The following is a 24,688-nucleotide window of genomic DNA, read 5'->3' on the forward strand; positions in this document are numbered from 1 at the left end:
CCCTATCCAAATACCCACCCCATCCACAGCTCCAACCCCAATCACAACCTCTCCCTCGCCCCCCCCGCCCTCCACCCGGCCTCCGCCCTCCTAATCAACTCCTCATACACCGTCCACGCCAGCGCCGAGCTGACCGCCTTGCGGCTCATGCGCAGCGCCAGCCCGTCCCACAGCGCCCGCGCCCCTTCCTCCCCGACCATCCGCCGCGCCCCGGACACCATGTTGCGGTACCGCCCCGGCTGCAGCTGGATGCGCGTCTTGACCGCGTCGAAGGGGTTGGAGACCACGCTGCAGATTATGCCGGCGAGCACGCCGGAGGCGAAGTTGATGCCCGCGGCGTGTTGGAGGTTCATGGGGTTGTGCTGGGTGGTGCTGGTGGTGGGGAAGAGTTGGCTGAGGCGTTTTTTGCCTTGTTCGTAGAAGAGCACGTAGAGTCCCGCGTAGGGCGCGTCGCGCACGGCGGTGGCGCCGTACCCGGCGAAGAAGCCCCGTGCGCCTTCTCGGGAGGCGATGTCGCGCGCGGCGGAGGCCAGGGAGGTGTAGTTGTAGAGTGTGCTTTCGTAGCGGACTTTGAGCACGGTCAGGGGCATGAGGATGAGCCCGGCGAGGGAGCGGGCGGCGGCGCCTGCGAGGAGGTTGGAGGTGTTGGAGAGTTTAGGGAGGGAGGAGGAGGTGGAGGAGGAGGTTGTTATGCTGCTGCCGCTGGAGGGTAGTGGGGAGATGCGCGCGGCGCTCTGGCGGATGGCGTTCAGCGAGGTGAAGTAGATGGCGGAGCCGAAGCCTGTGCGTAGGGCCGAGGGTACGGCGCCGCGCCAGAGCGCCGGGAGCAGGCGCGGGGCCGCCCGGATGTCGGCTATGGCGGCGGAGAGCGAGTGCGCCCCCGACTGTTGTACTCGCGTCTTGAGGAGGTCGATCGGCTGGAGGAGGACGGCCGAGAGCACACCGGAGCCGAGACCGGCTGCGAAGTGGAAGGCTGTGTTGGGAGGGAGGAGTGTTAGCGGGGTCTGGGGCCGGTTGTGTGAATATGAGGCGGGGAAGTGAAGATGAGGTGGCCGTACTCGACTTCGAAAGCGCCGTGCGAGAGCCATCGGACATTGCGGCGTTGGGTCTCTTTGTCGAGGGGTGTCTCGAAGTGTTCGTTGGCGTATGGTGGTTTCAGGCAGCTTTGGTGGGGTGTCGACCGGAGGAGATTTCTCGTTCAAAGGTTGGATTGGTGTGTCTGAGATACGGACCGGCCATTCTCAACACAGCTCACGAAGGGGGCTGCCCATATTGAGTCAGGCTGGGGGGAAAGAGTCGTTCTTACTGTAAGGTACCTTAGTGTTTGAGTCAAAAAGTTGGGGCAGCAAAGGTGAGGAGCTACAGCAGTGGGCAGGCATGCATTGGCCTATGACGGCATGTCAATTCTGCTCTTGGCGGATCCGGATCTGCCGGCTTAACCCGAGCAGACCGGCGCCGGGGACCCAAATAGCCAACCAGGGGCGGGGTCGGGCAGGAATACAGACGAACCATCCCGATATTGCCCTGTTGAGACTTGAGTCATTGTGCTCGTGATCGTTTGAATTAGTTATTGTGTAAACTTAGAAACACCATCTCATTGAAGCCAAGAACTGTGTATATACCATTATCATGTAACCAACCCGCTAATCAAACAATGCCGCTATCAACTCCCCCTCCTCTGATCCCCTACAATCGACTCCAGCCGCCCAGCCAAAGCCCGGTGCCGCTTCACAACCTCAACCCACTCATCCTCCGCCTCGGGCCCGACATCCAGCGTAGCAAGGAACAGCCCAAAATCACCGCCCAACCGCCCCAGACTCCCCGCACAGTACAGCACCTGCGTAAGCAGACTGTCCCTAGCCGCCTGGTCCCTCACGGTAGGTAAATACACCCGCAGCGTCTCCAGCAGCATGTCCACCAAGTAGAGCGGAAACGTCGCCAGGGCCGAAGGCATCGGTTCTAGCGGGTCAGTATCACTACCCTGCTGCGTAGCAGCAGCACCAACACCACCACCACTCGTAGCCGGCCCATCACTCGTCACCGCCGCGGTCGCGGGAAAAATACTCCGAAACATAGAAACAATAGCAAAGCTCTGCTCGCGGAAGATCTCGAGGTAGCGCTTGAGGTAGCGCTCCGTCTGCTGGCCGCCCGACCAGGCGTTGCCGCTGCCGAGGGCCCGCTGGCGCGCCTGCTCCTGGTCGGCCAGCTCGCGCAGCGGCTCCAGCGCCTCGAGCATCGCCATGAGCGTCGCGAGGCGGCAGACCAGGAAGAGCGCGCCGAGAACGCGCTCTTGGGATTCGCGCCCTTTGGCGTGGGCGGAGGGTTGGGTGATGGTGGTGGTGGTGGAGGTGGTGGTGGGTGAGGAGGAGGAGGGGGAGGAGGCGGCTTCGAGGTCGGGGAGGACTCGGCGTAGCCAGCTGATGGTTCGTAGTGAGGCGGCTAGCTTGAGGCCCGGCGCTTTGAGGGAGAGGATGAGGTTGGCGGCCATGGTGCGCATAGCTTCGTCGGCTTGGGTGGATATTGACTCGATGAGGGGTGAGTTCAGGTAGATGGAGTGCAGGCGCCGGATGTGCCCGTTCAGGTCCAGGGCGGATGAGTAGTTGACCGGCGCTGTCGTGATGGAGGAGGATAACAGGGTCGGCAACTCGAGCACATCGACCAAGCGCTCGACATTGCGTGAGAGGAGAAGTGCCTTTTTGCGACGTGCTAGCACCTCATTGTCGCTGCTCTTGTTGTAGGTCGTCGAGAAGCGCACTGCTTCGCTATCAAGCCTGGGAATTGCATTGCGTAGCTCGGCAGTGCTCGTTGCGAGTGCGGGTAATGTGGTGCGAAGTGTTGCATGATGTGATGCAGACTCAATGATCTGCTTGTGTGATTTCTTAGAGAGGGCCTGCAATGACAGCAACAGCCCGTGTGATGATTGCGAGAGTGCTTGCGGTTCCGATGACGCGAGTGAGGAAAGCGGTTGTGATGCCAATGTTGTGAGATACTCTAGCGAGCTTGGGTCTGCCGGAGCCCGGGACGATGATGGCCCTGGCGGCGAAAGCAGTTCATAAAGACTGTCGGCCATTTCGGGCGTTGTTTGGTGCCAGTGAGTTAACTGAGTGATGAGATGGCCAGCTTGAAACGTCGGTCTTGGCTCTGAGACGAATGAGGGTTATGTAATTACATACATACATACGTGTACATACGTTACCTTACCATATACTCGATCTAAGTGGAGGGCATTTCTCAGTTTAAGAACAATCTTCAGCAGGAGGCTCGGGATAAATATAACAATTTTATCACATCACACATTCGTTGCATTCCCTTGATTTTGCGAAAGATTGGCTAATCGGGTATAACAGATTGGCTTGACTTTACAGCGCACCAAGCTCACAGCATGTTCACATTATCGATTTTGGTACGCCTGGCCAGAAGTTACCACCAGTTACGCAGAAAGGCCGCTCTTTCCTCTTGGAGCAGCCGTTCAAAATTCGAAGGAGGCGAGCATTGATAAAATTTACCCAATAGAGGTATTCTATGCTCATCATGTCCATATCAGCAGCCTGGGCTTCCATTCCACTGAAATTACTCCCCGGCGACCCCACAAAGCTTCGCTGTTGAAAACCTCGTGGTTTCTTCCATTGCTCCAACCTTCGACCTTCAGCCAAACATGGACTCGAATATGTTTCACTTTCCGACTCAAAGTACAATTGATCTCTTCATCAATTTTGCTATCAGTTACTGCTATTGGACTCGATGTCTTCCCATTGCTGTCTCTTCCGCCTCCCAACATCGACGTTTAGATATGGACGCTGTCCCCGACGCCCCCGGGGTCGCCCGCGAACAAGATAACCTAACTTCATAGCTGAAGTCTTGGTCCGGCTAGACTCCGACCCGCCATCAACCCCGATCATTTTGGCCTTGTTTTTGTTTCGTTTCTTCCCTTTCGGTGCCTCGAGTGTCGGTGTCGATGGGACAGCTACAACACTAGCCAGCCCAGACAGCAGCACGCCGACTTTTCCAAGCCAATACAACAGCATGGCGGTGACGCCCAGCCATACCATGCCCCCTCCGCCCTTCGACTTGCTCTTACCCGTGTTTTGTTTCCGGCCCTTCTGGCCAGTGTCAGAGGCAGGTTCACTCTCGCCTTCTCCCACCTGCGTGGGCACCTCCGAGTTCACTAGCGTTACCGAGCTTGAGGACTCGGAGATTGCTTCGTGTTCAGCGGTTGGGGGTACCGACGTTGAGAGAGGCGGAGGGCGGGGCGGGTGAGAAGGGTGATATGCGAAGCCAGCCGCGGCCATGCTCAGTTCCTCCAGTGTCAACGCGGGGAGGTGCTGCACGGGATTCCCCATCATGGATGCCTCTCCTCCTGTGCTTCCCGAGGGCCGGGGTTCCAGGCACGGCCTTGTGAGCGGGTGTATCTGCGGCACCTGTGGGTTATCCGGCGGTGGTTGGACTGTCAAAGTTGGCGTGACCGGGTTCGTGATGGCGGGGTGATAACTCGCAGCCAACGCGTCGGGAATCTCGACCGGGACCTTGGTCATGTTTGCGTACCCCATCGCCTCATGCAAATCGCGGGCAACCTCATCCAACCGCAGGGGGCACGAGTACCCTTCCGCCCACTCGATCTTGGTCACAATTTCCTGGTCCTTGCTTCCTTTCTCCCCAAACTTCAACTTGTTTTTGATCTTGTCCGAAAATTTGGCGAGTTTGCCGCTGACGTGGACCGTCATGTAGAACCTCGTCGCGTTATGCTCCAAGGCGAATGCCGTGTGGAAGAGGTTGCTGTGTGTCGGCTGCCACTCCAGCGAATTCTCCTTGAGCTCCCATCGCAAGCGGTTATACCATATGCTCTCCTTGGTGGATGAGATATACCCAGAGAAATCCCACCGTCCCCGCGTTTGAACGATCTTCTCCTTGTTGATACCAAGACCACCCGCGCCATAGCCAAACAACTGCACCTCGGGGGTGCGATTCTGTATCCTCTTGGTCTGCACGAAGGATTCTGGGCCCCGGACGCACTTGGGGCCATAGTGGTCGGTAAACTTGACCGGACAAGCAGAGCGGTGCTGGATCCGAGCTTCTTCGCCGTCGTCTTCCGTCAGGGTCACTGTGATGGTCGCCGACTCCAATTTGCAGTCCGCTGGCTGGCTGAAATCGAGGTCCAGGTAGATGATTCCGCCCGGGTTTTTCGACTCTCCGATGACGCCCCAATGGGATTTGGTAAACATGAAGCGACAGTCGATCTCAACCTTGCCAATGCTCCCCCGACCTGCGCGCATATGCGTCGAGGCTATATTGTCGAATCGTTTATAATCACGCCGCCCATATTTACTACGCACTTTGGATAGCAGAGCAGGTCGAGTGCTCTGTCCATCCATTGTCGAAGGTGGCCTCCGGCAACCGACTCTGGATTTGGGCGCACAATGCCTAGGTCAGCTCAGGCGTCCAAGGACCTGGCCCCAGAGTGCGGCAGTTTAGAGTAAATATTATTTGAGCAAGCGGGGGCGGGGCTGCGCGCGAACCCCCCGTCCGTCAGCTGCATTTAAGGCCGCCGACACTGCCCCCATTAGCTGTGTCTAACTTGGTTCCTCGGGGCCGCAAGAATGCACGATTGGCTCATCCTGCAGCTTTGATTCGCCGGTGAACCTGCACGAAACCCGACTCGAACAAAACCCTTGGCAAGGCTCTCACGATGAGCGAGGCCATCGATGGGGACTGCGCCCCTCGCGGTCTTGACGAGCCCATCCTCACATACTCCTCTCAGGTTTCTCTTAAGCCAGAAGCTCGTGGCCGCCCACCTTGTCTCTGGCATGGGCCAAAATTAATTAGGGAATCGCTTCATGATGAGTAGCTACACTGGTTCCGACTATCGAAACGATGAAGAGGGTGACTCGACTAGTATCGTCAGGCGAGAGACTTCACGGCAGAGGAGACGAAGATTGGATGAAGATGGCGCCGATTTTAGCCAACCCACACTCTTTAATCCCTATTCTAATCAGTATCCCCCTTGGCTGGTACCGGGATACGAACCTCATGGAGTCTTCTGGGAGCAAATCGACGCCAGCGAACAACAAACCGGGAAATCACTCGTCCCAGGGCGAAGGCCATGGGCCCCTAATATAGGGCAGCCGTACGACTTGAGTTCTAAAAGGCTCGAAGGCCCAGCCGCCACTGCCGCCGACCCTGTCGTCGCCGCGGGGGGCGATCACGGTGTCAAGGCGGACCCTGAGCCTCCTCGGTCGACGTATTTCCCGCACGCCAGACCGGTGGCGGCTGGGGAGCCCGACAAGGACCCTCCAGGAGAGCTTTTCGGGAAAAGGGAGATCCCCGGTGCTGCTACCACGCGAGTCGATCTTGTTCATGATCCATCTCGGGCAAACAAGGACATGTCGATTAGCCTTGCGCTGGATGCCGAAGAGGACTGGGATGATGATCTGGAAGAGTTCTGTCGTCTGAGAAGGCTCGGCCTGATCAAAGAAGCAAAGGAACAGTTTTTGTCAGCACTGGGGCACGTCAATACCATGCCCTATATCCGAGTTCAGTATGCAGAGATGCTCCAGACGTCCGGGGACTTCAAAGGCTTCCAGGATCTCGACTTCCTCCCAGAGTTTCCCCCAAGCCCGGCAGAGGAAACCCCCGATGACCGCAACCGTGGCAAGCTGGTCGCCAATCATGCGCTCCTCGACCTTCTCTCACAGCGACCTATCGACGACTACCTGACTTCTGCATGGAGGCTTGTACGTCGTACCCTGAAAGCTCTCGCCACAGAATCAACGGTTGGGTCTACAGAAGTACGTTGTCAGTTAAAATTGCGATTCCTCGGCCACAACTAATACGTTGCCTTCCAGATCCAACTGATTGTTTTGTGCCTCCGCGTCCTGGATTACCTGAAAACCTGCACCCACGAGACCGTCGTTGGGCCGGCCATAATTTACGCAAGCCGACTGTTTAACTGGCGAAAGCTCTACCACGACCTTGTCGGTGAAAGTTGCGTTTGGGATTTTAAGGATCTTTTCTTTGCGTCAGTCTCAACCTTTGGCTGGCAAGAAACGCTGGTGCAGTTTTTCGAAACGGCTTATTTTCCCCGCGCACTGGACTCTATTATCCAAGACTGGGCCCGTCCCTTTTATGATGAAGCGTCTTCAATGGGCCTCCTCGACTTATTCACTTCGCTGATCCTCAAGGACCATGGCAACAGCATGAAGACCCGTAACACACTTTTGCTTCATCATGCTAGGACCATCGCAGAATCTGTGGAACGAAATGACCCGGAGCTCATGAAGACCAGACCGTTCGTTCAGTGGTTGCTGGCCAAGTCCGTGGTCGAATTGGGGGATCCCCCCGAACGGCCGGATGGAGTACGCATGGAGCACTTCAACGGGTTGAAGCTCAACCAGGGCGGCGGTATCAATTTACCAATATACGTCCCAAGCCGGCACACTAGGAAACCTGACTGGGATATGTTTTTCTCACGATCCACACCCGCACAACGACGTGTTGTCGAGGTCGCTGTCAGAGCGGCGGAACAGCTTGGCGATTACAACCTACAAGCTGAGGCCTTGAAACTACTTATCCTTCAGTCTCAGGATCCGAAACAATGGATGACTGCGCTTGCACAACTGCAACTAGAAACCCAAGGAGACAAGGAGGGCTACCTCTCAACATGTTTGTCCAGATACCTGATTGCCACCGACCTAGCAGAGGAAGCAACCCTTCTCAGAGACCTCGAGAAGCCCGGCGGACCAGGAAATGCACTCTACTTCGAGCAGTGCGAGAACGCATCCTTGACCTGGGCTTGGAGTATGGTCCGGGTGCTACTCACGACGGCACATGGCGATGATAGTTCGATTGCTACTGGTGCCACGGAGCCGTCGCCATTTTTAACTCAGGGTTTCAGCCTGGACGGCTCAAAACTACCCCCGTATATTGCAGACTTCGCTCGAGTAGAGCTCGGTATCTTGGTTTCAGAATCCATGGGCCCGTTGTCTTTGGCCGATCTCGACTCAACGAGTGCCGGCGAGATCAATAAGGACCGGAAACTGCCCGACCAGGCGCTACGGGACCGTTTTACTCGCACAATAGCGAACCCAGCAACAGACCCCCAAAGCATACCACCGAACGGGCCGGCGGGCTGGATGGTTGACCCTGCGAACTGGCCCAACTCGCACCCGCCTCCTCCTGCTCCCGCCCCACCCCATGCACCACCGCCCTGGGACCCCTGGAACTACTACAACGACCAACAACCAAACCCATTGGCGCAGGGCGTAACGCCGGCCCTGGAAGTGAAGGGCTGGCCGAAGACGTGGTATGAGGATGCCAAACAATACGGCCCGAGTGTGCCAAAGCGTCTCGAGGAGAGCTCGGAGTCGGACTTGGAGTCGGACTCGGACTGGGACTCGGACATCACGGGGAGGAATCGGAGGATTTCCGTGCCGTCGCCCGGCTTGGGTTTGGAGGCTGGCCGTCGGGAAATCAACAAGCGTAGAAAGTCTGGATTTGTACAGACATTAAAGGAGAGGGAAAGAGACAGGTCAAGGGAAGGAGACAGGTCTAGGGAGAAGGACTGGTTAAAGTTTGAGGCGGAAGAGCGGATGGACAAACGGTTGGGCGACGACAAGAAGCTGGGCGGCGTTAGATTGGAGCGTTGGCGGGGAGAGAAAGAGACGCACGAGGGAGCACGGGGCCGAGCGGTAGTCGAGGACGGCTCAAATGACGCCAAACGCGAACGGAATGGGGTCAAAACGACACAAAAGACTAGCCTCCGTAAAGGCAACGGGAGGCAAAGGAAGAGTGAATTCAGAGACCGCCAAGAAGAAGAGAGTATATCGACAGAGCTTAATAGTAGGGATGGCGGGTATAGCAGTGGTGAGCCTGACGGCCCGGAAGAGGGAGTGCACATCACCGTGGAGGACGGGGTGACAAAGCTTTACTTTCCTAGCAACCGTCCAGGCGGCAGCGGAACGACAGTGGTGTTGAGCGACAAACACCAACGCAGATCTAATGTCTCCGTTGTAGGAAAGGATGGTTCTCATGTCTCCGTTGCAGGAAAGGATAGTGACTCTGAGACCATCGCGCCGCATCGAATGCGACGTCCCCGGCCCAGTGGAAACAAACCAGAGTCCAATATAAAGACAGCTCCAATCACGATGGGCTCGTCAAGCGACTCCGGCGTCGGACGGCAATGGTACAAATCCAAAAAGGAGAGGCAGGTCAGATTCAATGAGCGACGGAAATCTCCTTATGCCGCCGAAGTCAAAACGGAAGATGAAGCCGACCGTCAAGAAGAAAGAGAGTATGGCGAAATAGATCCGCTCGCATCACCACCGCCACCACCGCCGGCGGCGGCGTCGGAACCGAAACCGGGCCCAGAGCTTGCGAACACCGTTGTCAACGATACACAACCTCCTATCTCCAAGGAAGAGAAAACTCAGACGGCGACTGCAACGGTGATAAGGGCCGTGCAAGGCGGCGCGTCAACGCTACCAGTAGCGGCAGCAGAGTCGGAACCGAAACCCGCGGCAGAACTGGCGGCGGAACCAGCAACGGAACCAACAGCAGAGCCTGAAGCGCCGCTTCCACTAACAATAACATCAACCGAGCCAGCAACGGCGCCAGCAGGGCCAACAACTCCTGCAACCACGCAACCAGCAGAGCCCGAGGACCCATCGGCCGATTTCTGGACAGCCAACGCCGCCTCCAAGAAGCAAAAAAGCCGGCCAGCTCGGTCAAAGGCGAAGAAGATAAGGCCGAGGCCCGCCACCGCCGACGATGACATGTTATGGGGCCCCTTCTACAGCAAAGACAGCGGGGCCAGCAGCAAACAGCCGGCACAAGATGCCAACAACGAGACCCCAGAGGAAGTCCCGATTCCGGTCCCGGACCCAGCCCCAGCCCCGGAAACAGAAACGCAACCGCAACCGCAACCGCAGCCGATCCCTGATCCAGACCCGGGCGCATCCACAACAGCTGGACAACAGTCAACCGCCGTGACAGGCTGGGGAACGGTGGCGAACGCGAGCGTATGGGGCTCGACCTGGGGCTCGACATGGGACTGGGAGCCGCCGGTCGGAACTGCGGTGTTTGCCTGGGGGGGCGTGCCGCCGGCGCCGGCGGCGGGAGACGGAGATCTAATAGAAGTGGTGGATGGGGGGGCGGAGTCGGGGTTGGGTATGGGGGAGGGTAAAAGTGGGGAGATATCGGAGATGGTGCATGAGGAAGGGGTGCAGGAGGCGGGGAGGGTTGAGGAGGGGGACAGGGCTCGGATAGAGGAGTTGATGCAACGGGTGGAGCCTTTGCAGGAGGAGTTCAGGCGGGAGGAGAATAGACGGGAGGAGAAAAGACGGGAGGAGAAAAGGCGGGAGGAGGAAAGGTGGGAGAAGTTGACTCCGTTGGAGGAAAGGCTTCTGCAGGAGGCGAGGGCTCGGAGACGGGAGTTGATTTTGGAGCAGGAGATGACTCGGGAGAAGGAGGGTTGGGTTGATGAACGCGGGCGGCCTTATAGTGAGAGGACGTTAGTGGGGGATGCCGGGGAGGTAGACCGGCAGGATGAAAGGCCGGGGGGCGCAAAGGGGAAAGAGAAGGACTTTGGAAGGAGGGTAGAAAAGAAAGGGGGCGAGAGTGGAGGAGTGGTAGAGGCCCAACGGGAGGAGGGGAAGGGAAGGCATAAGAGAGCGAAGGGCGGCGATGAGACTCCAGTATTTGACGGGCTGCCCTTTCTCGTGCCGGATCCGCCGCCTGCAGCCAAGCTTGACTGAATCACCAGGACGGACGAGTATAATATGTTTCTCCCATGATGGACTTCAACCAAGGCGTGTTTTAAAGGGTACAGCGATCAAATGAAAGTTGGTTACACTTAGTCTAAACAATGTTGTCCGGTTCAGTTCTTAGATGACTACTCCCTTTGACAAGGACAGAAAGGGCCCATCGATAGTTATTCCGTCAAACGTGTTCGCCTCGGGCAGCTGTATTGGTCGGATGATACATACGTCACCAACATCAACGATGGGTATCAGCCCATACAGTAGATAGTGTACTTGATGGGTGGGGCCATGGTCGAGTGTTGTTGGGGCTCGGGGTGATGACTGCATCATTTTGGTATGGAAGACTTTCAGAATTGCATGTGACACTTTGTGCGTTCATGCATGTCAATGGATGATCGATGCTTCGCGGAAGGCGGCGTTCGGTGCTGCGAGTCCTGCGACCCCGACTAACCCCGCATCCGCCCCCTGCCTCGTGGACTCTCAGTGGTTGGCTCAGCTGACAGGTAGCCTTGGCAGATGCCAAGATCTTCCAGATCCCAACAAAAACGCAAAAACGGGTGTTGCCTTTGAGGCCCCAGCTCCCGCCAGTGCCCACTCCGCCTGGCCTGCAGCCTGGAGCTCCGATTCGAGCAGCCCAGCCCAGCCCACGAATGACGAGGCCGCACATGGCGCAGTGACTTCCACCCCTTCGACATCTCACCTGCTGCAGCCGCGTGCCTGGCTTCTCAGACCTCCCAGGCTTGGGGACTGGTGACCGTACCCGCTTGGCGCTCGGGCGTTTGTCGTTGTTTAAACCAAAGAGGGCACCCAACTAATTCCTAATTCCCGATCCCCGATTTCCGTTTCCTGTGTTCCACCAAACCGGCGACCAGAACCAGAAACATCATCGCCAAATCCAACATGCGTGACCCCTTCCCATCGATCCCGGCCCTGAGCCGGGCCATCGAGCCTCTGGCCGAGCGCCTCGGCATGCAGACGCTACCGTTCCACATCCACGAGGTCGTCGGCGCCGCCCTGCTCTACACTTTCATCCAGGTCGTCGTCTCGCCCGTACTCTCGACCCGCTTCTTCCCGCAACACTACCCGCGCCATGACCGAGCCAAGAAGGCCAACTGGGACACACACGTCGTCTCGCTCTTCCAGAGCCTTCTGATCAACGTGCTGGCCCTGTGGGTCATGTTCGTTGACAAGGAGCGCCAGGCCATGGACTTCGAGCAGCGCATCTGGGGGTACACGGGGGGATGCGGCTTGATCCAGGGGCTGGCCACCGGCTACTTCATCTGGGATCTGGGCATCACCATCCTGAACCTGGACATCTTTGGCCTTGGGCTGCTCGCCCACGCCGTCAGCGCCCTGGCGGTATACACCCTCGGCTTCGTACGTTACCCTTCATCCCCCCACCCAACCACCCATCAAACTAACCCGCCCGTGCTCCAGCGCCCCTACATCAACTTCTACTCCCCCGTCTTCATCCTCTACGAGCTCTCCACCCCCTTCCTCAACATCCACTGGTTCTTCGACAAGCTCAACATGACCGGCTCCAAGCCCCAGCTCTACAACGGCATCGCCCTGCTCGTGACCTTCTTCTCCTGCCGCCTGGTGTGGGGCACGTACCAGTCCGCCCTCGTATACGCCGACATGTGGAAGTCCCTAACGCAGGTGCCCTCGCCCGAGTACCTCGCGCAGGCCTTCGCCGACCCGGCCACGGCCGCCGACCCGAACGCCAACCCCATGTACTTTGCGCGCGACGCGGGCCCCATCCCCGTCGCCCTGACCGCCGTCTACCTGGTCAGCAACCTCACCCTCAACTCGCTCAACTGGTTCTGGTTCGTCAAGATGGTCGCTGCGGTTAGGAAGCGCTTCGAGCCCCCTAAGCCGGGCGCCGCCGCCGCCGCCGGGAAGCGCGAGGCTGTGCCGGTGGAGGCGGCGTCGCGGTCCAAGGCGACTGGTTTGGATGAGAAGGACCGCCTTGTGGCGAGGCAGCGTAGGGCGCCGTCGATTATTGAGGATGTGGTGCCTGATACGGAGGAGTTGAGGGAGGGGACCATTCAGTGAGAGGTGGGTACGTAGAGAGACCGAGAGCGAGAGAGAGAGTGAGGCTGGAGATGTAGCTTGTGATATAAGGTGTACGGATGGAATAGAGGGTAATGGCTCGGTGTGTATTACGACCAGACGGCTTGGCATGGCACGGCGATATAGGTTCGGTCGGGTCAGGTCGCATGGGATGGGATGTTGTTCAGGCTCATTTCTTCGCTCTCTGCTACCTGTGTGGTCTCACTTGGAGTTGTCATTGGAATTTAGATGTCAATCTATTAAACCCTATTATCTATCACAGTGCCAACCAACTGTGACGATGGTCCAATGCCACACAAAGAACGACGTCGCTCCCACTCTCGTCTCGGCGGTGTTGACAAAGCCGAAAACTACCTAGCAAGCCCTCAAAAGACAATATCCCGTTTCGAGGCCGGCCAAATCCTCGGGGGGGTAAGAAATCCTCCCAAAATTCCCGCTTCCCGTCGCAACCGCCGGGGCGGCCGCGATCGTTTGCCACATACGTAATTGATTCAACCTCATTATGACTCGTGAGTCTCGCTAGCGCCAACCAGCGGCCCAGATCGGGAGTGCGTCGGGGTCAAGACTGGGCTAGAAACCCGGTCATGGAAAGAAGCCCAAGCACTCCGGCTCTTCAGGTCATATTAGAAGCGAACAGACAATCCAAGTCTCCAGAATAGTAACGTGTAATATGACTAGGTAATTGGTAATAGTTAGGGGTTGGAATACGTAGGTACAGAAAAGGGGAAGTTGTTTAGGTCGGTAGGTAGGTTTAGGTAGGTCGACAAAGCAAAGGCGGTGTGTAGTGTGGTGTGTGGGTGTAGGCGTGAGTGACAGAAAACAAGGCAAAACCAAGAAAACAAGCGCAGCGGAACGCTCAAGGCCGACTGACATGCTGCGCAGAACCCAAGCAGACAATATCCTCCCATCCCCCGTCTTTCTCTCCTCTTACTCTCCCCCCACTCCAGTCTCTTCTATTCTTCTCTCCTCCCCTCTCTTCCCCTCCACCCCCTCTCCCTTGGCCTTCCCCAACGAAGCCGATATCCTTCCACTGCCGCCCTACCTTTTCAAATCCACCCAGAACCTCTCGACTAGCCCAGACGAACGGGGCAGGCCCGAAAAGGCAGGGGCCCGAATCAAGCCCTCTGCGTTTTTTCTGTTCTTGCAGAGTCCTCGACCCCGATGGTGTGGGCCACTCCCAATACTCGAAGTTCTTTCTGGGTGCAGGCGACAAGGACTCTCTTTCTCGAATGGTGGCGAACCCTTACCACCTGACTAGCTGCTCAGGTGAAGGATGAGCAACCCCTAAGAAGGTGTTTGCCCAACCTCCGTCGGCGTAAGAGTAGTACTTGATCAGAACCCGAACGGGTTATCCGGCGCTGAAACACATCGTGGTTAGCCAGCAATCCTTTTGCATCCCCAAGGTACAAGAAATACAGGAAAGACGAAGAATAAAAGAAAGACTCACTAGCAGCAGCCAAATTCGCCCTCCTCCCCGTCGCCTGCGGAGCCAACTTCTTAGCCCCCTCCGTGACACCGAACCTAACCGGCGGCGCGGGGCCCGTCTGCTGGGGCACGAGGGGCTGCACGGGCGGCTGCATCCCACCACCAACACCACCGCCACCCATATTCCCAAACCCAGCCGCCTGCGGCTGCATCTGCTGCATGCCACCGCCCATGCCCATCTGGCCCATGCCCATAGCCGTGCGCTGCGGCTCAAGCGGCTGCGGCAGCCCCGTCATCTGCGGCTGCTGCTGCTGCGGCTGGAAGCCGCCCATGAACCCCGTGGGCTGGACCTGCATGGGCCCCATGCCTGTAGGCTGGGGCATGAACGGGCCCTGGAACTGCTGCGGTTGCTGCTGCGGTTGCATGCCGGTCATCATGGGCATCATCGGCTGCTGTTGCTGTTGCATCGCGGTGTACTGTTGCTGGAGGCGGGCCTGGGAGAGGTCGTTCAGGCTCTGGCCCGGAGGGGCGACCTGGGCGTAGCCCGTCATCTGGGGTTGGAGCGGCGGCGGGGCGAAGGCGCTGGGTTGGGCGGACTGCGGTGCGGAGAGGGGCCGCGAGGGCGGAGGGGGCGGCATTAGGCCGCCTTGGCCTTGAGCGTACTGCGGCGCCATGGGTCGTTGGCGGGCAATGTTTTGTGGCAACTGCTGGGCGTATTGGGATTGCTGGCCGTTGACGGCGGGCGGTTGCATCCCGCTGAAGAAACCGGGAGTAGCGCCGGTAGGCTGGGCAATCTGGGCCGGAGCCGGGGCGGGCGCTGTAGCGGGGGCCAAGTTCAAAGCCGGTGGAGGGGCTGGCGGCTGGGCCTTTTCTGGTGTCAACGGCTGGGTCAGCAGTGACAACTCCTGCATCGACCCGGTGAGCTTGGCCGTGCTTGGTGCCGGAGCAGGAGCCGGAGCTGGCGCAGGAGCGGGCGCTGGGGCTGCAGGCGCCTGCTGAGGAGCCGGTTCCGGGGTCTTGGACGGTTTCACATCCCACGCATCGTCATCGAACCCTCCAGCAGGCTTTGAAGCCGCCGGGGCGGCTGCCGCCGTCGGCGGGGACGCGGCCTTAGCCTCAGCCGGAGACGAGTCCTTCTGCGAAGAGAAGGCGTTCGGATCAACGGTGTTGTTGGTCTCGACCGGAGGAGCCGGCCGTCCTTTTCGGGTGTTGTTCCGTAGCGCGCCGCCCGGGCCGGAAAACAGTCCGCCGCTGGCCTCTTCTTCTCCCTTTTTGCGATAATACTTGGTATCCAAATACCGCATCACCTTGATGATATCACCCTCGCGGAACCCGAGGTTCCGCAACACGGAAGCGTCCACATCGGGCAGGACACTCTCATCCATAGACTCCCTGTCAAAAGCCTGGGCGTACCGCTCACACAACCCCGGCTGCACCTCGCAATTTAGGAAGAACTGGAACCAGTCGTAGTCCGACTTCTTGGGCTCCACGGAAGCACCGACCTTGGCGGCCGGGGGCTTGCGCGAGCTCTCGCTCGTTGTCGCCCGCCTCTTGAGGTCGGACAACGGCTTATCTTCGTCGAGGGAGATACCGGTGACGCGCTCGACATATTCCAAGTCCTCGAGGGACATCTTGGCGACGGGCACGGCAATGCGGACGCCGTTGAGCTTGTGGAGGTTGAGCTTGCCGTCCTTCATGCCTAGGAACTGGGCCTCGACGGTGAACGACTTGGAGCGGTCTGTCCACGAGCGGACCTTGGAGGGATCGGGTTCTGGGGGGATTAGCAGGCCGCCCTTTACCAGAACGGAGAATAGAAAACTGGGCAAGACTCACTTGACTTTCCGTTGGATCTGGACGAGCCCGAGGCCTCGGCGCGGCCGTTCTCGCGTTTGCTTCGCTGTTGCGACTCGGTGTTACCCAGTCTGGCCGACAGACTACTACTCCGGTCGGGCAGGGGCAATCCAGGGCCTACCTCTGATCTCGATCTTTCCCTCTCCTTCTGGTCCTCCCGCTGACCAGCCTTGATGGCCTCCTTGGTCATGCGTGCCTCGTCTAGGCGGTTCTGCTCAATGGTCGATTTACCCGCGCCGACGCCCGAGGAGGCGGTCGGAACGGGGGATTCGATGATCCCGGTGACCTCGATGTAGCTGCTCGGGACGACACCCTCCCGCTGGTTCTTGACGCGGCGCACCATCCACCACTCGTCACTCTTAGTGTCGTCCAAGATGATGACCTCATCGCCAATGCCGACGGTCACCTCGTCGTCGCCCTGCGCCATGAAGTCGTACATGATGACGCCCTTCTTCTGCTGTATCGCCCTTGGGCCCGTGGCAGCCATGATTACCTCCCGCAGGCCCTCGGCGCGCACGGCGCCGGCCAGTTCGCCGAGCATGGAAACGATCTCTTCGGCGGTGTCCTTTGCGCCCGCGTGGAAGTCGATGCTCTTGCTCGGTTTGACCAGCTCCATGAAGACGTGCTTTCCTTCGCGCGAGTAGTGTGTCATGCGATCGGCGGTCCACTCGAGCGAGGGTCCGTCCTGGGCGTACTCAGGAGCGATCATGATGATGCCCGTCCGTAGGTTGATGCCCAGGGTGGTCGGCATCTTCTTCTTCTTGCCCATGATGGACATCATCTCGTTGATGTTGTACATGTGGAAGTCACCGGGGGTGAGAGGTTCCGTTTTGGGGGTTTGCGGCTCGTCGTAGTCGACGCGGCTGCGGCGGTCATGGCGACTGTTGTGCTCATTGCGACTGCTGTACTCGTTGCGATTGCTATAATCGTTCCGACTGCGCTGTTCTACCGGTGGGGAGGGGCGGGGAGGCTCAATCGACACATGCGAGTCGCCGCGTGGCCGCGCCGGGAGCGGTGGGGACTTGACCTCGGCATCGGATTCCTCGGAGGCATACTGATTTCGGGGCGGAAGATCGAGCGGCGCAGGGGGTGGTTGCGCAGACGAGCTCGCGCGGGCAGCCATCATGCCAGCAATCATAGTCGCCGGGTTAGGGGCAGCGGGCGTGTCCGGCGGGCTCGGCTCGGGGGGAGGAGCCGGGTTCCTAGCAGGAAGAGGCGGGCTCTGTACGTCGCTGCTAGGGGTACGCGCGGGGAGAGGAGGCGGCGCGGGCGCGGGCGCTTCAACCTCCTGCTCCTCCTTGGCCGTGGCATCCCCTAGCTCGATGTAGTTGGCGGGAACGAAGCCATAATCCCCTTCATGTCCGACCAGAATCCAATCCGGGTCTGTCGTATCAAAGACCTCAAGCTGCGCATCCTCAGGGAACGACAGCTCTTCGTCAGTCTGCCTTGTGTATTCGTACAGGGCGCGGGCTTTCGCCTGGGGTTGGACCTAAAGCACAGGCAAAACCAGCCATGTCAGCACGATTCCCCAGTATGTGGGCGAGCGATTGTAGACCGCGCATACCTCCTCGACGTAATTATTTGGGATCAGCCCGACCGGCTCGTCCTCATCTTCGCCGGTCGCCTTCTTCTTGGCCTTCCACCAGTCATCGTCGGTGCTCTTTTCCAGAACGTAGAGCAGGTCCCCCTCGGTAATCTGCAGCTCGCCCTCGCCTTGGGGGGCGTAGTCGTAGACGGCCTTGTAGACGCCGACGAAGCCCATTGTGTTGTTCACAGGAGGTAAGACGGCTTGTCGGATCGTCGGAGGGTCGGGGGTCTGGGGGTCGGGACTATTGTCTCTGGAGAGCGGCAGCAGACGGCATCGGAATCACGGTCGATGGAGGAGGCGTTACGGAACGGGACGGGAGGACGGGGGGTTGCGGGTATGAGGCCGAACCGGGTGTCGTCGCGGGGTGGCGCCGAGGGTGGGATGCAGACTTGGAACTTGCAGCGGGCAAGTTTGGGACGGATTGGAGTGGAGGTTGGGCCGGACCCAGCGCGGGACTAACCTCTCCTTCCAGGTTGGTAAGGTACAGTACGTAACTGCTGAGTTTGGACGGTGCGCCAGTAACGGCGGCGATTCCAAACAGGGGCACCCCGGCTGTAGTTATTGGTCCTGTAATCAGTAAATAAATATGAAGAAATGTAGAAGTAGTTCGCCTTCCCGGCTCACTCGGAATTGAGCGACTTCCAAACCTGAATCGACTTTCTGTCCAAATCGCAAAAGGAGTAGAAGAAGATCAACGGGCAAAGGTTGGGTCTAGGTCTTGGGTCGTGGAGAAGGGCGGCCGGCTGATGGGTGGGTCTTCAGTAGTTCACTATCGATTTACCGGCTTACCGGTTTACCGGGGTGGAAACGGACCAGTCGGGCCAACTCCCGCTTGTCTCAGGCACGCTGGCTGAAGCATGATGAGCTGGTTGCAGAAGGGGGGGTGCATAACAGCACGTGGTCGGTGAATATCAATCGCAGGACAAAGTTATGCAGGGAATATGACTGAATAGGTATTCTTGCCGGCCCCAGTTAAGATGTGCTGCCGTTTGTGAAACGGATTCCATGTTTTTGTGGAGTTTGTGACCATGTAACTACTGCGATATGTCGTATGTATTACCTACCAGTTAGGAAACACGACAAAATAATGAAACGACCATGTTGCGTTGCGATCATCAGTCGTTGTCGAGGTCTACGAGTAACTATATCTATTCATCTACCCAGATCATATCTATGTTTGTATGTTTTCAGCCGGAGGACATATTCTGAAGTAGGCAACTAACTGGATCACTACAAGGGAGGTAACATTTGAGAAATGCGGTGCCATATTGGGATGTGCTCTTTCCCCTTTTATTTTCCTTCCTCAGCCCCCTTCTTCCACTACAATCTGCATTTTATCATCCGTCACTCTTCACCTAGGCTGCTGTGGCTGCTGCTGCGCCTGCGGGTCACTCTCATGGCCCGACTCTCGCCTCATGCTCCCCCTCCCCTGGGTGCGCGATACCATCCCCGGGAAATACCGCGGCTCGTGCCCCGACAGGTGCACCGCAGGGTCAGCGCCTTCAGAAGATGCCACAGGCGTCGACGGCGTCACGGGACTGGCGCCCGCCGACACTTGAGCTTGGCTGATCGAGCTGGGTAGGGCCGTGGCGGGGATCGGGCTGTTGCCAGTTTGAATATCGGGCGCCTTTCCTTTCAGCGTGGGCAGATTGGCTTGCTCGTATTGCTGCTGCAGTTGTCTTAAATCGGGGATGGTGACGTTGGTGTGGGTTGAGAGGGCCGGCGAGCGGGGAGGGAGGGTGGTGGTGGCCGTTAGGTCGGCGACGGATGGGGCAGCCGCGGTGGGAAGGGAGTTATACCTCTCAACACTAAACGGTTTATACACGTCAGTTGTTATCGTGACTGGGAAGGATGAAGGATGACTTACAGCCTCCGCTCTTCTAGGAGCGTGTGGTACCGGAACTCCTCTCTGCGATCCGGCACGTTGGTCTTGACCTGAGTGTTTCCCCTCCTCCCGGGTAGGTGGAAATCCGGGCCTAACCACTGCTGCTTCACAGAAAACTCATAGCCGCTCTGCTTGACCGAGTTCTTGGCCAACTCGCACATATCAACCGAGCTCAGTTTGTAGATCTGCGCGGCAACTGCGTACTCCTCGATCAACGGTTCCTTGGTAAAGGCAAATTGCAGCGGGTCATCCGTCGACAGTGAAACGTTCAGCCCGCGCTTGAAGTACTGGAAGAACGGGTTCCGCTCGTACGCCAGGAATAGCGCGTTGTTACTGAGCGGCGACATGGCGATACCGATCTGCTCGAGGTAAAAGACGTACTGCAGCAGGGGCACTTTGCGGAGTAGCAGCCCGTGACTGATGCTGTGGCAGCAGAGCGCTGCCACCGCCAAGTGCTCACTGTCGCCGGCTTCGCCGCAGTGCGGGCGGAGCACAAACGTGTTGAAGCCCCGGTGCTTGCGGAAGTGGTTCAACGAGGCCAGGTTGGCAAAAAGATAGTATATCCAGTACGTGTATGGCGGGTTTTGCTTGGAATCCCACACCTTCGGCACCGGGAACTTCTTGAACAGTCTGCGCTCCACCTTGCTCTCGTCGTCGACGCTGTCGATACCAATCACCCGCTGCAGGAAGATGTGAAGCTTAGGGTTCGTGCTCGGATCCTTGGTGACTTCGAATAGCGGCTGGAATATGTTCTTGAGGATCTGTTCATAAGAGTTCATCAAGCCGCTTCCCTTGTAGACATCGTACAAGCGCGGGATCTGAATCAGCCAGCGGACATTGTGCGAGAAGAGCTTGTTGTCGACGACCCATTTGGCCAACTTGTCCCACTCGTCGAGTGACTTTCCGTAAATGGAGATGCGCCACTCAACCATCTGATACTTGCTCGACTCGAGGTCGGCAATGACCTCCTTCGTGATCTCAGCCAGATACCGACCCTTAATGAAATTGTCTGTCTTGAGGAAGATGGTCCGCAGCCGCGACTCGCCGATCGGGTTGTATTTGAGATTGAACTTGTCAAACCGGTGGAAAGAGTCCTTGTGGGCGTGCATATCCAGTGTGTCAATGCTGAGATCGTATGCCGTAAGATTGATGCTGTCAAAGACCTCGGCCAATGTCAGGTGCTTGCCGTCTCGAAACAAGACAATCTCGTCCGGGAACTTCTTCATCTTGCTCTTGATGAAGCGCAGCAAGTGCTTCTGGTTCATGCAAGCCGAGTGGTGAACGTGGGTGTCGACCTTCCTGACGTTGTAAAAGTCACGGTGCGGTACCTTCTTGCTGTCGGCCGTCTCTTGATATTCATTGAGAAGAATGTACAAGTTGAACTTGCCCTCCAGGTACTGTAGTCGCCGGAATGCAAAGCTTTTGCTAGGGCCATCCGAAGAGATATTCAAGATGGCTTCAAGGTCGAGGTAGTATTCCTTGATGGTGGGCACGTTAACAATCGGCGTGCCCGCCTCCTCCGAATCCTGACTCTCATAGACTTGATACACTCCCATGTCGTCCATTTTGAAAGTCATATCGCTGGGGCCCGGCGGAGGCGGCACCTCATTTAGATCAAAGTCTTCGCCGATGTCCTGACCCGGCTTCCGCTTCTTTGCGTTTGACTTGCGCGGAGTCTCACTTCCTTGAGCATGCTTGTCGGGATTCAGCACCAAGCTGTTTTGCATGCTGGTGTTTGCGCTGTTAGCGCCCCGGGCCGCCTTTTCCCGGGCCTCAGTCCATGAAGGCTCGGGTGGAGGAGGGTAGATATTCCAGGTCGGATCATCCTTTGGATTGTCGTTGGGTCCCTGGAGGGAGAGCCGGATGTACTTGTTTCGGATGTCGATAACTTTCTGGACGTCTTTGAAGATGGTGCTTAGCTCAGCGTTGATCTGAGGGTCGGCGTCCAAGTAGCTGCTGTTGCCGAGCCCAGGAATGCCCCCGCCCAAGAGCATCTGCTGCTGGAGGGCCGGGTCTAGCTGGGCCCCTGAAGTCGCCCCTGCGTGGGTCGACGGGGCGTAGCTGGTGCGGCCGGGAAGATTGCCTGTACCGATGTAGCTGGGTTCCCTCCTCAAAGGTTGGTCGAACAGGGGTTCAGGGACGGCAGCCGAGTCCAAGTCGGAAAGCTTCAGGTTGCTAAAATTGTGCCCAATTGATGCCAGATCAGGATACGAAGCGGCTAGCCCGCCTGCAGAGAGGAGCGGGCTGCTCTGGGGCGACATCTGAGCAAGCTGATTGAGTTGAGTACGGCTTTCTGCTTGACTCCGTTGGTAGAACAACTTTGCATCGGTCTGTGTCATCTTGCGTTCTGCTACCATGTCGTAAAAGGCAGTCTTATGAGGCATGTCTCGGGGTAGCATGCCCTCCTCCATATCGGACTGATTTCGCCCCTGGTCGTCATCCAAACTCGAGCAGGCCTCAATGTGACCTTGGGTCCCTTGGTGAGAGCCATGCCCATCTAGCTCACCCTCAGAGTCCGTGTCACCCTGATCACGCATCTCGTACTCCTCATTGTCCGAATCGAGGTCAGGCATCTGAGTAGCTGTGATTTTGGGCGATGTCGAGTTTGACGAGGGGTCATGCAAGTACGGGTGGTCTGGTTACAATGATCAACAATCAGTTCCACAACAAAGATGCTGTGGTAAGCGAGACGATGTTGTGTCCTGGTGCGTGTTTGGCGTTGGGAGTGTGGGAGTTTGGGAGTTGTGTTTGGTGGTTGATTGGGCGGGGGAGGGACAAGCATTGAAATCGCTTTCCGTAGTCGACTCAAAGGACTCACCAGTCATGGTCGGTCACGAGGCGGCCCTCGGAAAAACAAAAAGAAAAAGCAACTAAGCTTTCTAAATTAGCGAATCGTTGGTTGGACCCGTGATGCTGTATCACTTGATCCTTAAAATAAACCTTTCTCTGTTGACCGCGGGGTTGCTTTGTGCGGAATACTCCAGGTCCAAGTTGTAACTTTTGGTGTAAGAGTCACTGCTTAAACAAGAAGAAACCTTACCCAAAGCGAAGAAGTCTTCAGGGTTGGGCTTACCAAAACGGAAGGATCCAATGCAACCTTATTGAGCGGCACCGTCGGCACCTACCGCCTGAAACGCACCGGCTGGGGCCCATGACGTTCGGAGGCGGCCGCTGAATTGCTGCCAAGGCCGCTAGAATGCGATTCGTTCCAGCGGCCAGAAGCCTCCCGTCCGACCCTAACCGGGTTGAAGAATTTCTCCTGTCTCAAAGGTACCGAAGGGATTTATTGGCTTGGGTCCCTGGTTGAAGGTTCCATCTCATAAACACAGCAGAAATATTTGGACCCTGGCAAATGCTGGTGGACCTTTCACGGGACGATGGTCCTCTGTTTAGGCTTCTCGCATTACTCTCCACCAATACCTATCTATATACAAGAAACGGGTAGGTAGCTTGAAACCAGGTCTAACTAATCATGACTTGGCCGCCGCTCGCACTCTGAGGGGTGGTTTCCGTTTCCCGTCCAGGGAATACAAACCACCCGCAAAGAAGACGATGCACGCCCCAACCAACGTCCCAGAGGCGAGCCGATTCCCGAACAGCCATATGCTCAACAGCAGGCTCACGAGCTTGCGGATGTTGAGCACAATGGTCACCGTCAGGGCCGACGACGCGGCAGCCAGCAGATTCACGCCCCGGATGCAGGCATACTGAGTCAGCACGTTGAGGACGAGATAAAACAGCTGGTTCGGGATCTGGATCCTCTCCAAGCCTTGCTGGATGTTCGGCGACAGGTTCGGGTAGTCTTCGAGAGGTGGTACGGGAAGCGCGAGCGGGGCGCTATTGGCGAGCTTCATGAACTGCTTGGTGAGGGACGGCAGGAAGGGCAAAAAGAGAGGTAGCGACAGGAGGTGGGAGTAAAACAGGTTCTCCTTCCACTGCGGGCCGTATATCCGGTACGTCTCTTCCGTGTACAGGCCCATGATGGCCGACAGGACCTGTGCGACGAAAAGGATGATGAGGCCGGTACTGAAGCTTGTGCTGCCAACGGATTTGTCTGACGACGCCCCCTAACCCATGCTGTTAGTCTCGTTGATTGTCTTTACCGTAGGGTGGGAATTTCAAAAATACCTTGGTTTGCGCATCGGACCAGGCTGCGGTGATGACGCCTACGGTGAGTAGGAGGACTGCTGTCACCTGGATCCGCGAGTATCTCTTGCCATACAGGCTCCCCGCAATCATGGTCGTGATGCTGCCTCCTGACCGCAAGATGATATGCACCGGAACCGAGATATCGTAGCTGAACGCATGATTGTTGAGCACGTTGATGCTGAAGAATAGAACGATATTGACGAGCCACCTGCGGATTGGGACCTTATTCGGCTTGAGGAAGAAGGGCGGGCGCCTCGAATCGAATTGCGACGGAAGACCGATGGCGGCAACAAAGAGGAATTGAACGAATGTCAATAGAGTCCCTGTTGGCCAGTTTGTTAGCTCGCCGATGCTCCCTTTTGCCGTCGTTCCCGGGCCGCTCCCGAAGCCGCGCCCGGGCACATGCATGCGCTGCGCGCTCTTGCGGTAATATAACAAAGGCAACAAAACATACCGCTCGCCGGTTCGACCTTGATGATGGACTCGAGGGCAAAAACGTTGGAGCAACAGCCGCCAAAGATCAGCGACAGCATGGCCCCGACGGCCAGCCATTGCGGGATGGTTTCGATGAACATGCGGCCGGCCAAGGCCATGGCACGGCTAAAGACGGGCCGGTTGTCGTCGATGCCGTACATCTCGGCCTTTTCGAGAGAGGGTGCCGCATTAATAACGCGGGGTGACGGTGCGGGCATGGCATATGCCTTGTCGCCGCGGTCTTTGCTGTTGGGCGGCGTCTGTTTGTGCAGCGCCGGGCGCCGGCGCGATGTCATGGCCAGGGGGGTTGTGGCGCGGGGGCCTTCGCTTCTAAGTTGCTACAGGCACATAAAAAAAAAGGGCCAGGAACGGAGTTACTGCTGGGTGCGGGACGGGCAAAGGAGCGGTACCCAGTCGTCTTGCCACAGGTACGGGACAGGGCGAAACTCGGTTCTCGGGGCAATCGAAATCCAAAAAGACGGCCAGGTGGTC

The 24,688-nt window shown here is 57.7% G+C and overlaps 8 protein-coding genes across 8 annotated transcripts; 2 read left to right on the forward strand and 6 right to left on the reverse strand.

Moving 5' to 3' along the window:
* Positions 1–41: 41 nt before the first annotated feature.
* F5144DRAFT_535997 (solute carrier family 25 member 38) lies at positions 42–1,381 on the reverse strand (the record flags this gene model as incomplete). The annotated part of the gene is made up of 2 exons (XM_066787048.1): positions 1,059–1,381; positions 42–973 (listed from the first exon to the last, which is right to left on the reverse strand). Exons 1-2 carry the CDS (start codon positions 1,093–1,095, stop codon positions 42–44), a joined length of 969 nt encoding a protein of 322 aa, XP_066641355.1. The 5' UTR covers positions 1,096–1,381.
* Positions 1,382–1,514: 133 nt separating this feature from the next.
* On the reverse strand, positions 1,515–3,110 carry F5144DRAFT_577389 (Dor1-like family-domain-containing protein). The gene has a single exon (XM_066789204.1). It carries the CDS (start codon positions 3,068–3,070, stop codon positions 1,664–1,666), a length of 1,407 nt encoding a protein of 468 aa, XP_066641356.1. The 5' UTR covers positions 3,071–3,110; the 3' UTR covers positions 1,515–1,663.
* A 609-nt stretch (positions 3,111–3,719) lies between these two features.
* On the reverse strand, positions 3,720–5,270 carry F5144DRAFT_494971 (uncharacterized protein; the record flags this gene model as incomplete). Its single annotated transcript, XM_066786071.1, has 1 exon — positions 3,720–5,270. The coding sequence occupies one exon, from the start codon at positions 5,268–5,270 to the stop codon at positions 3,720–3,722; it is 1,551 nt and encodes a 516-aa protein (XP_066641357.1).
* Positions 5,271–5,538: 268 nt separating this feature from the next.
* F5144DRAFT_631203 (uncharacterized protein) lies at positions 5,539–11,170 on the forward strand. The gene is made up of 2 exons (XM_066792452.1): positions 5,539–6,782; positions 6,840–11,170. The coding sequence occupies exons 1-2, from the start codon at positions 5,832–5,834 to the stop codon at positions 10,743–10,745; spliced, it is 4,857 nt and encodes a 1,618-aa protein (XP_066641358.1). The 5' UTR covers positions 5,539–5,831; the 3' UTR covers positions 10,746–11,170.
* A 174-nt stretch (positions 11,171–11,344) lies between these two features.
* Positions 11,345–13,131, forward strand: F5144DRAFT_536007 (TLC domain-containing protein). Its single transcript, XM_066787049.1, has 2 exons — positions 11,345–12,128; positions 12,189–13,131. The coding sequence occupies exons 1-2, from the start codon at positions 11,652–11,654 to the stop codon at positions 12,804–12,806; spliced, it is 1,095 nt and encodes a 364-aa protein (XP_066641359.1). The 5' UTR covers positions 11,345–11,651; the 3' UTR covers positions 12,807–13,131.
* A 245-nt stretch (positions 13,132–13,376) lies between these two features.
* Positions 13,377–13,815, reverse strand: F5144DRAFT_289957 (uncharacterized protein). The gene has a single exon (XM_066783803.1). It carries the CDS (start codon positions 13,695–13,697, stop codon positions 13,443–13,445), a length of 255 nt encoding a protein of 84 aa, XP_066641360.1. The 5' UTR covers positions 13,698–13,815; the 3' UTR covers positions 13,377–13,442.
* A 304-nt stretch (positions 13,816–14,119) lies between these two features.
* Positions 14,120–18,171, reverse strand: F5144DRAFT_289948 (uncharacterized protein). Its single transcript, XM_066783802.1, has 5 exons — positions 17,665–18,171; positions 16,222–17,589; positions 16,083–16,146; positions 14,272–16,020; positions 14,120–14,182 (listed from the first exon to the last, which is right to left on the reverse strand). Exons 1-5 carry the CDS (start codon positions 17,860–17,862, stop codon positions 14,157–14,159), a joined length of 3,405 nt encoding a protein of 1,134 aa, XP_066641361.1. The 5' UTR covers positions 17,863–18,171; the 3' UTR covers positions 14,120–14,156.
* An 868-nt stretch (positions 18,172–19,039) lies between these two features.
* On the reverse strand, positions 19,040–24,492 carry F5144DRAFT_604202 (uncharacterized protein; the record flags this gene model as incomplete). The annotated part of the gene is made up of 5 exons (XM_066791329.1): positions 19,040–19,496; positions 19,556–22,208; positions 23,109–23,640; positions 23,702–24,045; positions 24,177–24,492. The coding sequence occupies 5 exons, from the start codon at positions 24,490–24,492 to the stop codon at positions 19,040–19,042; spliced, it is 4,302 nt and encodes a 1,433-aa protein (XP_066641362.1).
* Positions 24,493–24,688: the final 196 nt, after the last annotated feature.

This window comes from Chaetomium tenue (assembly GCF_020726465.1).
Source record: "Chaetomium tenue strain MPI-SDFR-AT-0079 chromosome Unknown F5144scaffold_5, whole genome shotgun sequence".
Taxonomy (NCBI): Eukaryota; Fungi; Ascomycota; class Sordariomycetes; order Sordariales; family Chaetomiaceae; genus Chaetomium; species Chaetomium tenue.